We start from the raw sequence: 16,414 nt of genomic DNA on the forward strand, positions 1-16,414 counted from the left end.
AAAAGTGTTACAAAGAAATGTAATCTGAATGAATCTGAAAGCTTCCAAAGAATTATCTGATTTGGGAAATGCTCTAGCTTTCTAGACTGGTCTATGAACCTTGAGTGTTCTTTGTAGATCCTGCAAAGGCACAAAAAAAATTTACAGAATTCTGAAAAAAAACCCAACCAAAACCTGAAAACACCACCAAAGATCCCCTCAAAACTTCAGACTGGACATAATAAGTATGCCTGGAAAACAAGTTAAATGTTTATGTCCCATCAATCACATTTTCCATGTGAGTGTGGAAAATTACTTTCGAACTTCGTTACACACAGATGCAACTACGCTACCCAACAAAACCTACTTCCCAAACTACCACTGCACAGGAGAAGATTGGCTTGAAGTCTGGGCAAATATATAAGTTTTTTAAAAAGTAATTATTCCAAGGAGGACCTGACAAATCTAACAAAAGATGGAGTGGATCATAGTGGGTCCTCAGATGCCTCCCTGAATCTGGGTTTTATTACAGATGTTACTAGACAAGAAAATTTTGCCTATACAGCAAAATATCTTGTATCAGGAGATATGGAAATAAACTAAGATACCAAATGATACAGTCTGGAAGTATTTGCATGGCAAGTTGAATTACGCCTTCTTGCTCGGACCATTTGTATGTGTTTGGCAACAAACACAAGGGTTCAACTACAATCATCTTGTAACCATTGAATGCAATGCAGTTTTATGAGGCATGAATTTGGCTCAGACAGTGCAAAGCTTTCCCAAATTCAGAACAATTTATCACTGATGTCTTCCCTTCATTATTTTAAATGGAAACAGAAGAAAGTTCTCAAAAAGACACAGCCTGACCTCAGTTCAGTTCAGCTCAGTTCACTTCTGCACAGAGATACTTGGTTTCTTCAGAAGACCACAACACAAAAGCTCAGGCCCAGGCTCAGTTTCCTTTACATTTGTTTTAAAGACAAAAAATTGGATTTACATCTAACCTTTATCATTTTCTCCTCATAAACCAAACCAAAACAAAACAACATGCGTGAGGAGCTGAAAGAGATTCTGGCTGTTTTGACAGAGCTGTCTTACTCAGTTCATTTCTGACAGAATCAATTAGGAAATAATTTTTACATAGCAAATTCTTTTTGAATTTTTTACACACCATGAACAAATCCCTTGGATTAATCATTTCCAGAGTTCACCCTCTTCACCTTGGGAAAAATCCAGACCAGAAAAAAAAGAACAGAGAAAACACAAAACAGGGAAAGTAGTTTTGTCATTAGTTCCCTCTGTTTAAATAAAATCTTTTCCCCATAATGTAGATGAAGCAAAGAATTGCAGTGGGTTGGTAGGATTCCTAAAGCACTGAAAATAAGTGAGTAGTTAAAAAATATTTTTACACATAATGAATCCAGAAGTGCTTTTTCATGACGCTGGCAACTTTTGCTTACATGGGCTGTGGAGCAAAAGCTTGCGGGGAACCATGTGCGGAATAGCAGGGACTGCTGTAGCTGAGAACTGAAATACACTGGGGGGACTGTGAGAAGGCTGTAACTGGACCACGGGGGAATACAAACGTTCAGGAATGAGGTACCTCAGCACAGCTAAAGAGGGTTGTCTACATACAGCTTGAATTTTACCTGTTTCATCAATCCCTTACTTGCAAAAAACATAGCTAACTGCACTGTGCACGCATCGCATCATTTTATTCTGTAAGAGTCCGTCCACATGCCTTTCTCTTAGCTGAGGTGAAGGAGAGAAATCTGGCTTAACTGCAAGATGAGAATCAGAATATAAAACTGAAATGCTGTTTTATTTGTCTAAGTTTTCTTTTGTCTTCAAGATTCCTTGGGAATCCAGCAGTCCAGAAGCTTAGTTCTGGAGCAGAACAGGGTGGGGAAAGTAGGGTGAGGTCTACAGAGAACCTAAAACCTTCCACTTCATTATATTAAATCTCCTTCATTTAAGAATGTTGTTTCTGTAAGTTTTGTTAGTTATCAGGCTAACATTTTAAATAATAAATTAAATTATAGAAAACTATGAAACAGTGTAGTCAGACTTAGGATATTGAAAATTAGTGTATCATCAAGAAGAAAAAAATATCCCCACAGCAAGTGAAAATAGTTTAACAACTGTCTGCAGCTTGTACATAACACTATGGATTTAAATAGCATCCTCCTGATCAAACTTCTGTAAGTGTGATTAGGCAAGCTTTGATTTCACAGAATCCACTAGATTTTATGCTGCTTCCCTCTCTACAAGAACATAGCAGCTTGAGAATAAGAACAACCTGCTTATATTTTTAATCCATTCAAGCTTTCTAGCACTTGCTATCTATATAACAGCGAACAAGAGAGCACCCACACTCCTTGCTGTACTGTATTTTGTCTATTGCTTCTTCCTGTTACAAGGGATTAAAGGAAACGGTGGCTAATATGCTTATGTTTGAAAGCAGATCATTGCAGCACATATGCTGGGAGAGTGTGTCCATGGGAATGCTTATGTATCAGTGACTGCATTCTTCTGTCTCCCTGCTGTCTGTTCCATTGCTAATAGAAAACAGAAGGTATTTCTTAAGTAGTCTACCAGAGAACACAATCAGTGCTTTTCCTGTTCAGATGAACTATAACCTCCCTGTCTGCAGGTGACAGAAATCTTTCTCTCGTTGTTCTCTCACAGTGGGTCTTCGTTCTGCTGTTCTAGCTCTTTACCTGCTACATGAGACTTTCAAAGCAAAGCCACACAAAGCCACCAAATGCCTGGTTTATCTGTCTTTAGGAGTTCTCTGGAAAGTTGTTTGCTCTACATTCAAATGCAAGATCCTGTTAATAAACACACCTATTTATATATACATGTGTGTATCTATCTATATATATATATTTAAAAAAATATACAAATTCTTATCTATATGTCGCATTGAACAATCAGATGTAGCTGACTGCCTGTGGTGAGCCTACTATGGGTTGGAACTGTAAATCCTGACATCTCCATCAGAAATTATGAACTTTACCAGCCAGGAAAATACAGCGTCTAGATTGGCTACGTGCCCTTATCAGTTTTTATTTTAGTCATATTTCTCTTGAGCTTATTTTCATAGTTAATATATTGGAAAGGAGGTTTGGACTTGATTCTTTCTCTACTCTAATGCTGTTCATTTCTCCCCTCCCTCAGTTTCTTTGCTCCTAACTGACAACTAAAAGGTGCTGGCAGCGACACCCCAAGCCTGGCTGCAGCTATTCCTCTTCTGTCTCTATCCTGTGAGGGCCAGGTCTCAGCTCCCCTCTCCTTTATGCCACCAACAGGGTGTTCATAGTTTGCAGAAGCCTTTGGCCTTGCATGATTGCATTCTGAGGTGTGGATGAGTGCTGTAAGAAACCTAAATGGCAGAGCAATTGGGAGACAGTACAGACTATCATACAAGCTGTAAGGAACAACTCCCCTGGAAGTGGTCAGAAACAAAAATGTTTGCGTACAGAGTTCCTACTAGCTACAAAGATAAAGTCACTAGTACAAGATCACATTCAGCTGCACATCAAAAAAGAAAATAAGACACAGACCTAGAATAATCTCATTTGGTAGAAATGAATGATGGCCTTTTCGCAATTGTTTTGCTGGAAAGCACAAATCTCTACAAAAAGAAACTGGCCATCTGTTTTGAATGTTTTAAAATACAAGTATCTTCTTTGATCTGTAAGAATAATAGGAAGACAGTGATACGATCCAGTTACACCTCTGTTGTGAGTACTTAATTCATCCCAGAGCTCAGATTACAAAATTCCATCTGGAAATCTTAAGTCTTATCATTCTGGGATCAGAAAGAAGACCAACAGTGTATCAAGATCAGTTATTTTGTGCTCATAGATACAACATTCTTAGACAGAGAATATATTCTTCAAACACAACATAATTATGAAGATAGCAAAATAATAGATTTTAAAAAAACCCACCACAACAAAACCAAACTAAAAAACAAGTTATCAAGAGAACGCTTTGCAGAAACAGGGGAAGGACCAGGAGGAGAAGCTGACACAACTTTAAGGACAGCATTCCTCTCTAGGCTGGCCCATCTCAGTCTAACAGTACTTACTGGATAAAAGATTACATGCCAGTATGGGTATAGAATAAGACAGAAGGTGGAAAGGCATGGTTTCAAATTGGAATGGTAGAAAATTAATCATAAAATAAAATATTAAGCATTACTTAAGTTGTTCACTCCACCGTAACAGATCCGTTACTTACGCTAAAGTGTGAAGGTCACTACAAAAGGCTCTCCATTATTCAGTTACTACAGCCAAAGGAGAAAAGGTTATTCTCTGAAAAAAGGCAAAGCTTGAAAAGGCTTGAAAAGAATGGGTAATTGTATGATAGCTAAAGATAACTGTATCATAGCTAAACCAGGATTTTGAATTGCACTTCCTCAGAGCAGTAATTGTCAGTCCATGAACTCTGTGTCTTCTTGCCTGAACTTGACAGCACAGGAGTCTTTTAGTTTCGTAATTAACAACGACGCCCACATAAGCAGGGCTCCAGAAAAGCAGGATGGAAAGCAGGTCCTGTGTTTAACTGGGACAACTGTATTCAAAGTGCTGCCCTTGTAATGATTAATTAATTACATCACCTTACTTGAGTACACCACATTATGGTTCTTACTAAAGGACTACCCATCTGGAAAGTGGGAGTGAGGAGTCCTGACTGTCACCAGTATGACAAAACAAATCTGGCATCTTATCTCTCAGTCAGGCCAAGTGATAATGTTTAATTAAATAAGATTATTTCATGTAGCTGCCTTCAAATTCTGCACAGGGTATGTCTTTAAGGCAGGCATAAGACATTCTTTCACAGTATTTTTACACATATGAATGAAGAACTGTAACAGACATATTATAACAAATTATTATACTCTACACAATTAGGTTGTAGATATTTGGAGAGAGGAAGAAATGGCTCTTCCAGAGGACAAAAGATAACAGTGAAGAAGATGCAGCAGTCTAAAGCACTTTGTTCAGCATGCTGGAATGGCAGCTCCTTGAAATGTTTAACATATGGGTTATTTTCCCTTTTTTTGGAACGAATAGGATCTTGGAAGGAAAAACAAGATGTATTAATAAATTGAATCAAATACACATCTAACATAATTTTGGGAACAAATTCAAAATAGGTACTAGAATCACCATCATATCCCTGTAACAAAAATTTTAGAATACTGTGTAATAATATTACCTAGCACTTACATAGCACTTTTCTCAAGCAGAACTTCCACTTTACAAAAACTGCAGCTCATTTTACAATTAGAGAATTTGAGACAGGGAGAAAGAGAACAAGTGAGTGGTTGGAGATGATGCCAGGAAGGAATTTATCTTCTGAATCGTGATCTAGTACTGTGTCCAGCAAATTACATTGTAATATGAGCCAGGCATGAAAGCTGGGTGTTTTTGACCATTCTGCATGATCTAACAACTAAAAAGACCATATTGAAAATAAATTTATTTAAAAGGCTTATGAGGTCACAGTGTAATAAGTGACAATACTGAGCTAAAAGAAAATACTAGGAGTGTGATAGTAGAATGAGCAGCTCTCTACATGTTGCAAGCGTAAAATGTGTCTCACGGAAAGATCACATTTATGCAGTGAATGAATGCCCACATAATCATTTGAAAATGGAACTCACTGTGAATAAGATATTTACTTTACTAGAAGAAATCAGTGTATTAACCAAGCACTAAATAATGTAGGAAAACCCCCAATATTCTTCCAAACTTCCCAAAGCATAGACACTTTTAGTTCTCTAGTGATCTTGATGAAAAGTTCATGGGGTCTGACAGCTGTGGCAAAGGTTAAATGAAGTCCTGAGATGTCCTGTCCTCAGTGTCATTATTTCTGTTCCTCTTAATCCACCATCACAGTCATCACAGTTCTTCAGGCTGTTGCCTGTCACCTACTTCTGCAGCTTTCCTCTAAATCTCTTTGAATAGCTATTTATGCTGGCTGACCAGGTGTGCATTCATTGTGCATTTCTTTTTAGCCGTAAAATGGAATAATAAATACCCTCTCCACAACAAAAAGGAAATTGTGAATGCTCATCCTGGGCATTCCTAGGGGTGAGACAAAATTGCTCTGCAGATAGAAGTTAGAAACACATGGCTTACAAGCTTGAGCATTCAATTGGCTTTTGTGTATACCTCTACTAGAATTAACTTCTCTGTGAGTTTTAATTGTTTCTATCATTACTGTAATCCTGTTTAATATCTTTGTCCCAATGAATGTAATACAGAAATGTCATTTAAGTTCCACTACCCTTTAATAATCACAAATGGCTACTTAGAATGAGCCTGGTTTTGGGAATGATATATTAATTAAAGATGACCTTTAGAATATTACAAGCTCTTGATTAAAAACTACAGTTAAAAAATCCAAATGGAATTCATTAAACATTCCTCTTATTGACGACTTTCCCTTTGTTTCAGGTCTTAAGTTTAGATGACTCTTGTCCACCAAAAAAAACTCTTGGCAAAGTCAAATTACAACATTAAAAATGTAGCCTTTGGTACACAATGCGTACTTGTAATCTGGTGATGTTGCAAATTACATTTTATACTGGTTTTGACAAGGAGTGTATGGCATTTACTGGAATTGACTGTTTTTCAGTTCTTAAGAACGATTCAGGTATTTCCCTGTTATGACTTCCTCCTTTTCCCACTACAGACATCACCTCTGAAATCTTAAGAGATGTGTTAAATTATGCTAGTGTCTTCAGCAGTCAACTCACAATACTTGCTGCTTCTGTGTTAAAATTTGTCAAACTCAAGTATTAAAGAAAAATGTCATAAATAAGAGGCTTTCAGTCTTGCAATATTTTTATGGTAATAGGAACTTGCCAATATTTTTATAATTTTGAAAGATCCCCATTTTTATGCACTCTAGTTCAATGCTAGCTCTTTGACCATTCCACTGTTACTCCAACAAACATAAAATTAATTTTCAGATTCTGTTCCTGGAATTCAAGCACAGCAAAACCAAATGTCTTGCTCCTTAGCAGGCATATCTGTGACCGTTAATAGAAAATGCTTCCACGGAACGAGTTCAAAAAGCTTGTCTAGTGCAAGCACCTGCTAGGCTCCAACTCCTACTGCAAGCCAGAGCCATGGAAGTTGGGCAGAAAAAGGCTCTACAACAGCATGCGTACTTCGAACACACATACAGTATGTATCAATTACATACCAGGATAATCTGTCGGTTCTCGGAGTTTTAGTTTTGCTCTTCCTCTGTTCTTGCCCTTAGCACTTTTATTCTGTCTTTGCTTTTCCCTGTGTCCTTGCACTCTTTCAACCGTTTTTTTGTGATCCTGTGCCCACTATACCCATTCAACAAAAGCAGTCCTCTTCATTTCTGATGGGCAGAGGTGACACAAGCAGATTTCTGAATCACACCCACACTTTCTCACATTGTAGGTAGCATGGCTGTGCTTCACAAGAAAACTCTATGAATTGAGTAGCTTGGACAGTTTATGTATGGAAGCTTTGCTGCTTCTTTCCCTGGTATAGCACGTACATGGCACATATTTACAAGATACACACACACACAAATCCTTTCATACATACTGGGTATCATAAAGTGTAAATTCATATTATTTTTTATAAAAGTGGATAATAACTAATTAAGCCATTGGCCAGTCCATTTTAGTATTTGAGAAAGACAAAGGGACATCCTAATGAGAAAGCACATTGGAATACGCTTGGATAAAGAGGGGGATAGAGCTCCATCTGAGGAATAAAAGGAGTCATAAGAAATTCAGACAACAAGGAAACAAGCCCAGAGAAGAAGGCTAGGAAAGACTATTTCAGGATGAAAGATGGTATTTACATTGAACTGTAAACTGAAAATGTAAACTACCATTCCTGAAACTACAGGAAGGGCGCATATGTTTAGAAACAGTGCTCCATTTCAAGGGAGTTATATCTGATAATGCTGTCATATACAGAACTGGCGTAATTAAATATTCAATTCAGTCAATTCCAGAATGCTGGAGGGGAAAAGCTTTAATCCCCAAAACATACAAATAAAATAATGCAGTTTGCTATTCTACATATTTTTTACATATTTTATCTTCGGTATTGATCAGAGGTGATTACATCCTCAGACCTAAAGGAACTTTAAAAAACAAAGTTATCGCCAAGTCCTATTAGTTGCTTTTTAATAATTGTAATACGTACATTTAATTTAACATGCAGGTCAGGGACTCTGTGACTTACATCATCTTTACTTTTACAAAGAGAATGAGGACTTTTTTTTCTTAATGTAACTGGAATATCATGCTAAAAACATGTACTTTGTTTGGAGTAACTGGCTTGGGAGGCATCAATCATCTTTATACTTTCCCTGTTGCTGTATGCAAGACAACCTTTAGGCTGACATGTTTCTCAGATGAAATGCATGTAAAGCAAGGATGCTGGCTGCCTCATTATTTTGTCTAGGATGTACTGTAACATGCTTTCCTGAAGAAAATGCCTCAAGTATGAAGTGGAGAGATAAGCTGTATTTAATGTGAACCGGCCATTAATTCAGTGAACTAAGAGAAACCAGACTCTTTGCAGAGTTGCACTCATAAATGTATCAGCAGATGGGAAAAAAAAAAGAGAAAGATCTTTCTATTAGTGTTTTCTACGCAACCTCCATATTTGCTCTAGAATAAAAATCAGAATTATTCCTACCTTTATGGTGAGCATCTTCTTCCTTTTCATCCTTTACTTACCTGATCTTTCCTGTTTAATTGCTGTGCTTCAGCAGATCTTTATAAGCATTATCTCTAAAACTTTCAACATCATGTACTAACACACAACCATTGCAAGAGTGGTGATTCAAAAAGAATGTGAAATCAACAGTGAGTGTAAATTAATGAGGCGCTTTATCAATTTTTCCACTAAAGAGATTTTCTCAGTTCAAACCCCAAGGCATGAAATTCAAGTTCGACACTGCCACAGTTGGATTAATTTTTTCAGATGGTTGACTTGAAAAGATGGATCTGCTCTACAGTCAGACAGACTTGTAAGTCTGCAGTTAACTGAGCAAGTGTGAAGAGATCAGAGAGTAGCTTATTCTTTCAAGAATATTTTACAAATCTAATACAAAGTTATAATTTTCAGAAATGCAAGGGTTAAAAATTTCTGTAGAAATTTTCAGAAGAGTTTCCTTTCAAATAATTGATACGGAAAAATCAAACTCTGAGAAAAACTGCAGAGAAACCAATGTGAAATTTTTTTCTTAAAAGGGTAAGTGAAGAAGGAGTTTCATATAAATTTTTAAAATACTGTCTCAAGGCTCCCGGTCCATAAAGGATATTTTCTTTGGTAGAGAACTGGCGGGAGGAGAAGGGCTCTGGCCTGTGTTCAGCCTATTCTTCCGGAAATGGGGGTTGTTGTGTAGACAATTTGATGGCAGAAAAGAGGAATTTGAGGATGCAGATGTAAGAGAAACAAAAGGTACTTTAAATGACAAATAGCTACCAATTTCTGCCCTATTGTTTTGAGAGAACGAGGGAGATAGAGGGGAGAAGGGAAGGTTAAGAGGATATTCCTTTTTTTTATTTACAGAAAATTTCCATTCCTAGTCCATTATCAGGAATCATCTATTCTGAGCTGATAAATATCTGTGGCTAGTTAGGTCAGCATGCATGGCAGCAATCTTGGCAGCAGATCTCAGCATGCTTAAAACCTTCAGGAGGAACATTATCTTCAGGAGGAACATTATCTCTGAGCAAATTCTTTACTAACTAGAATTGAAAAACCATACATAGATTTGGCTACAGTGCAAACTGCTTTGAAAGAGAATCCGACTGAAAACATTTCCTCCATGAAGTCAATGATAAATGATATGAGAGACATTTCCTCCTTTCTCACACATTAAGAGTTTGCTTTGCATAGAAACTCAATTACATGCCCTGGAAAGTTCTCCCCGCAACATCATGAAACAATGACATGATGGTTAGAAGAAGAAAATCACAAACTACACATAAACACACAAGAAACACCCTCATGCAGAGACTACGCAAGCAAGGGGGAAGGAGCACAACCACGTTTCACAAAGCATATGAGAGCGAGACATGAGAGTGACTGTTGGAAACTCTTCTACTGGCCAGAAAAGCTGATTCTCACCGTTCTGAACAAAATGGCTGAACTAAGAGCATCTGACTGGTTATGCCCAAATACCCTCCTCCTCATCCTAGCGGTGCAGAGGTGGCAATGGGAGAAGAGCCCCAGAGCAGCGTGGGAATGAAAGAAAGAGTTGGTTAGTATTTAAAAGCACATATGTAAGTACAAATAGTAGTATAAAGTGTTTAATTCCTTATGCGATATTCCGGGCCACCCTGAGGTACAGCTTTCTTTGCTGTCTTGTAGGCTTTGTCAGCTTTTAAAACGCCCCCAGGCAAAGGGAAGGCGCAATCAGACCCTCCTCCCAAACCCTCCTCCCTATTGCCCTCCTCTGTGAGTTTTTTGCAAAAATTTCCTTAAATGTTTAGATTTTATCTTTTCTTTACATTTTACCTTCTCGTTTAATCTCTGAATGCTGTGCTGCATTCCTTTGCAAGTGTGTACTACAGTTACGTTCTGGAAATGGCTTCCTTTCTCTATACACCTGGGTGCAGAAACAACAGATATTCTAACATTTCCTCCAAACTTTAGGAAAGCCATGTAATTTGCAGTATTAACAACTGCACTCTCCTGAAGAAGGTAAGACCAACGTCTTCCAAAAACACTGCAGAAAATTCAAGCCAGTCAATTTACAGTGGAGTTGGGCATTAAACCAAGATGCAATAGGAAGTTGCTTTGAAAATGCTATTTTCTGTTTGTCTCTTTTTATATACCTCTTATTGTCTTCTGATACAGACATGAAAAGAGATTTTTAAAGTTCTGTTCTTATAAGGTGAATATGTAATTGCTTTTTGCCATTTTCCTCTTGTACCTTACTCATCATTTCTGCATATCACTAGGCTGGTGCTTAAAGGTGAGATGCCTTTCTTCAGATCTCAACAATTTCTAGATGAGCCAGAGGGCAAAGAGGAGTGCCAAACGTTCCTTCATTTTTTCAAGGCACTGATTAATGATTGCTAATATTTTAATTAAACTGGAATGGATGAGATTACAACATGGGATATGCAATCATGTTGGCATTTTCTGTGCTACCCAAGGGACAGGTAATCTCTCTGATAGTTATCAAGCACATGACTGTGCTTTGTAAATGACACAGGAGGCTCCTCACTGCCTTGGAGATGGTAAATTGATTTTCCTTCAGTTCACGGCCCGCTGAGTTTGTGAAGGAGCAGTCTGTGCTCATTTGGCACAGAGGCTGGGATTTCCTCATGGGAAATGAAGGGAACTGCTCATATGTAAACCATAGATCAGAAAGCTGATCCTGGAGCATCATTTCATGCTACTGAAGACAAGAAACAGTCCTGGACACTCCACACACTCAAGCAGTAAACTTGAATTACTATAATCTGAATATTCCAGACAGGACTCCAGTCTTGCATTTTAACAGAGTAACATTTCTTTCTTCCCTTTCATTGTCTGCCCCCTCTTCTCCACCCACTTAGTAACAGCTTGGTACCAGGAACTGTTTGTTCACATTTCAGGAGTTTTCAGTGAAGCTGACATAACCACAACATCCCTTTCTGGTTTATAACTGCACACCGGAATGCTATTTTTGTTTCATGGTACTGCTGGAATGTCAGGGAAAATTACACAAGACTCAAAATAATCAGCCTCCATAGTAAAAATTACTTTAAAACAAAAGAGACACACACATTACCTGGTCAGGGGAGGGCTTGTGGTTGGTTTGGTTGGAATGGGATGAGGATTTGAGGTGGTCATCCTCATAGTTGTCAGCCATCAGCTTCATACGGTTCTGAGTCTATTAAAAAAAAAAAAAGAAAGAATCTCAGTCTACCTTCTAATGTGATGATCACAGGGACTACAAGGAATAGGGTATTTATGCTATCCTGTGTATCCAAAATCTACACATGTTAAAAAATAGGACACATGCATGTAGAGAGATAAAAAAACCTGGGAGACACATTCCAATCACTTCACTTTGAGTTTTGTAATTAAGAGGCTCATCTGACTTGTACCTACTATAACTTTGTACAAGTGTGTACAAAGAAACAAATTTCTTCTTATAGACCCTTGGAGTTAAGGTTCAAACACCAATCTGGAGAGCAATTAAATGAAGATGTCCCCAAGTCAGTTAAAAAAAGCCAACAAAAGCAGAAATAAGTTTATAAAACAAAAAGTAAACAGGCTGAAAATAGGTTATTACTTAAGAAGTCCATCCAGTTTCAATATGCCAATCAGTTTTCAACTGACATACCAAAGAGTAGGAAAATTCTGAGACTAGTCAGAAAAACGCGAATTATAGAAAAGCTTTCCTGTGAGGAAATGAAAACATTAATAAATAAGTCTTTGGGAAGAACAGGTGACATAATAAATATTTAGAAAATTAGAAACTGCTTACAGTCAAGCAAAGAAGAAGATACGAAACAAGTTTCTTAGCTTTTCTTCAACTTCTTAGAAAAATTCAAGTTCCGGAGGATATCGAATGTTTAAAAACACAAAATATAAAATAAATTGTGTAAGAATAAATGGAATACCTTACCTTAACATTACCATTCTAGTTAAGCAATTGTGATGAATGTTAAAATACACTACTATATGCCTGTGTCTGCAAAGGACAGCGTTTGAGAGATCAAGACCTTTTAAAATACTATCCTGAAATGAGGTCCCCAGGCACCTACAAACACACACACGAACATGTGCATGCACACTAACAAGGAAAGAAGAAAGAAGTCCCCGTGGGCAAAACGTCCCACCTCCCAGCAGGGCTTGCAAAGACCATTCAGGCAGCAATGACACTCCAGCAGTAGCCTGGAGGGGACTACAAAACAGCTGGGTCTGGGGTCCTGCAAAGTGAACTGCTGCCCCGGAGTCAGCTGCTTCACTTCAGGTTATCTGGGAGCCACTTTCACTGGGCACCCACACCTGGAGCAGATCCCAAATGGAACGACAGCATCTTTCCTCCCAGCTCATAAGGTAGACAAAGCCCTGTTTTGAGCTTTATGAAATAAATAAATAAAAAAAAGGCTTAGGCAGACCTATGCTCGGTATGATAGACAGTAAATTATGCACAGCTAGATATATTAAATCATCAGAGGTGCACTAAAACAAAATGTCTTAAATGAAAGCTCTAGCTCATTGTAGAAATGCCAGCTGTTGATTCAATCCCTTCACAACTGTGTGGTTTCTTACTGAAAACTCTAATTTTAATGAGCATCTCAAGGCTAGAGAATGCAGATTCTATTTGGCTGTACTCGAATCACTACAGAAAAAGTCCAGGGTTTGAATCTGGATTTAATTTTCTTTTGGATTAATTTAACAAAAGCTAATAGTAAATTGAGCTTAAGCAATAAGCAATTTAATCACACAAAATCTTTATATTGTTTGCTCTGTTTTGTCAAACAAGTTTTGAATTCCAAGTCTGACTCATCATTCATAAATCACTACTTGAAACAATGTACATCAATACTTAAACAACCAGTTTACTGTAAAGGCGCTTTCTCCTCTTTTATTACTTTATTAAATTTAAGGTTGGCTCTTTAACAATTTATTCTTTACAACGAGAGGTACTGATTTTAAATGATTTCATATTTCTTTGGAAATTTTTGGTTTTGATAAGAAATAATAACTTCTTACATACCTTTCAGCATGTATGTAGAAAAAAATCTATTAAACCCCAGACGTTTAGCAGAAGTTAGTACAGCACGTTAACTTCTCTGAGAGACAAAGTAGCTCTTCCCAGAGAAAGGCAGCATGTCTTACAATACTGCATGAACCCCCCCCCATGTTCGCACTAATACAGGAAGAGAAGAATATAAAGATCTAAACATTCAAAGCACAGTATCCCTCACAGAAAATTCTGAAGTGGAACTGAAGAAGTTGTGTACTTCTGTTACTTCAAGTAGAACAACCTACTATTAATATTGGGCAGGAGGTATGAAAAGAAGCTGAGAGAATTGGGCTGGTTTAGCCTGAAAAAGAGGAGGCTTCTTTACTTGATAAGAGGAAACAGAGAAGATGAAGACACGCTCCTCCTGGAGAGGATGGGACAGGAGACAATGGATATAAATCAGAACACACAAAATTCTCATTAGAGATCAGGAATGTTTTTTTCGTAATGAGGCTGATCAAACACCAGAATGGGCTGCCAACAGGCTGTGGCATCTCCATCCTTCCAGAGAGCAAACCTGTGACTGGACAAGGCCTTGTGCAAACTGCTCTAGCCAGTGATGCTCTCAGCAGGTGGTTGGTCGCAGAGGTCCACTCCAATCTAAAATATGCTGCAATACCCTATTATTTGGACCTTTAATCTTCAGATAATTTTCCAGCTATCAAGGCTGGAGTTTTCAAGAGGGAGCTAAGTTCTAAAATTCCTCCTACTTGTTAAATATGATTTAGCTGCTTAGCTTCATTACTACCTGTTGACCATTTTAACCCAGAACAATTTCTGCAGCATCCTGATGATTATAATCACACAGCATCAGTTCACCAAGAAGGACCTTTTCTGTGTTCCCCTTTTAATCCAGCCTGACCTTCCACTGCTTCTGCTGTTAATATAAGAGTGCATGTTTGTGATATACAAGTCTTGGCAAGAAACCCCCCAAATCAGTATTGCGATTTCACTACAGGAACTAATCTATGCATGTATCATTGGAATTATGCAAAAATCAAGAGATGGAAGAAAAGTAGTTTATTTCCTGACAATACCACCAAAAAATATTTTCCAACATTAAAATTCTAAGCAGCGTTGCAAATATAATATAGTATAATATTTTTCTAATTCTCTTTATGTCAAACAGAAATAAAAAGCTTCTACTTAGGACTGGAATACTAACTGATGAACTTCTAATTGGAAGTTTTTAAAATAACTGGAAATATATGAACTCAGTTTTTCTCTTACTGCTCCTCTCCAGAAAAAAATGTTCAAAAGGATGGAAATTTCTAGAGCATATGGCTGTTGCAATGATTTTAAAACAAACCGTTTACTTTACTGTGGGGAACCACTCCAACATCCTGCAGTCCTGAACTGCTTTGTCATGGCACTGTTATACAAACCTCTCCCACCTTATGAGGTTATGGCTCAGATCCTAGGGCAAACATTTCTACATCACTGTAAAAAGTATGAACAACAAAGTGGTTTAACCACAGTGTCCTGTGAGAAAATAAATGAGCAGTGCAGACAAATCGGTTGTGTCAGGAGTGCTTTTGTCTAAAACCTCCAGAGCTTGTAAGCAGAACTAGTGATGATAAGAACTGGACATCAGATCCAAATTTTTGCTTAAAAAATAACATGCACCATTACAGGTACCTTCTCCATGCATGTGAAGATAAAATGCTATAACGCAAAAAACAGGACAAAACTCCACAACTGAATAGTTTCTTGATTTTTTTTTCCCCAGAACGTTTCTTGTTTTTTTTTTAACAGAACAGATTTTGTAACCTTATTCCTTGCCCTCCAATCACTGCCCTCTCCCCTGCCGAACCCCCACACCTTGTCAAAGCCCTTAACAATGCTCTTAACAAGTCTTCCAATAATCACCGTGCAAAAGAACAGTCCCAAACCCTTCAGACTACTGTCAACTCTCAAAATTACTAAAGAGCCATCCCACATTCTCAAGCTCCTAACTGAAAGCCGGGAATGACTGTGGAGAACTTGCCACATAAGGTCTGTGAACCACAGGTCTAAAGCACAACATTTGCAAGGGCACTGTATCTAAAAAAACCCCAACTTCCTCTTGGTTATATATTAGACTATACTCCAGTGTTATCAGATCTTGCTCACCATCCCTCTTTTTCATCCCAGAACTTCTGCAATTGTCCTTTTGCCTCTCTGATTTACTTATTCTTAATGCCCTTCTTGCTTTTTGTCATTATTCAACCCTGGCCTCTGCCCTATCCCTTGCTACAGCAGGCAGTTATATTAAAAGAAAAAAACACCAGAGAAAGTATGAGATAAACTTGTTTTAATCTTAAATGTGACTGGTCAGCATCAGCACTTCTTTTAAACATGCTCTCTTTTCTTTTGCTGTTTCATGGTCCTGCAGGGATTTCACAGTATTTTCACCATGCTTTTTCTAGTTATCATACAGTTTATTTCTGCCTGTATTGTATCATCACTAAATGTTTGGGTAAACAAGGAAATTGCCATGGAGTAGACTATTTCTAATGCAACCAACACCTGAAAACCTTCATTCCAAACAACACATGTATAATATTTTAGCTGCCAAAACTGTAGCCATGGTGAATTTTGTTTAAGCAGCACTAAGTTCCTCCTTCATGGATGTACTCCTTCCAAGCACACTCTCACCTGTAGGTTCCTA

The 16,414-nt window shown here is 37.8% G+C and overlaps 1 protein-coding gene across 5 annotated transcripts in view; it reads right to left on the reverse strand.

Moving 5' to 3' along the window:
* Positions 1-16,414, reverse strand: part of ERC1 (ELKS/RAB6-interacting/CAST family member 1) — a 311,152-nt gene that overhangs the window by 22,479 nt on the left and 272,259 nt on the right. For all 5 annotated transcript variants that reach the window (XM_040594870.1, XM_040594868.1, XM_040594867.1 and 2 more), the window contains one exon: positions 11,794-11,895. In XM_040594870.1, coding sequence (XP_040450804.1) covers positions 11,794-11,895 — 102 coding nt within the window. The remainder of the gene's footprint in view (positions 1-11,793; positions 11,896-16,414) is intronic.

Source organism: Falco naumanni, chromosome 5 (genome assembly GCF_017639655.2).
Source record: "Falco naumanni isolate bFalNau1 chromosome 5, bFalNau1.pat, whole genome shotgun sequence".
Taxonomy (NCBI): domain Eukaryota; kingdom Metazoa; phylum Chordata; class Aves; order Falconiformes; family Falconidae; genus Falco; species Falco naumanni.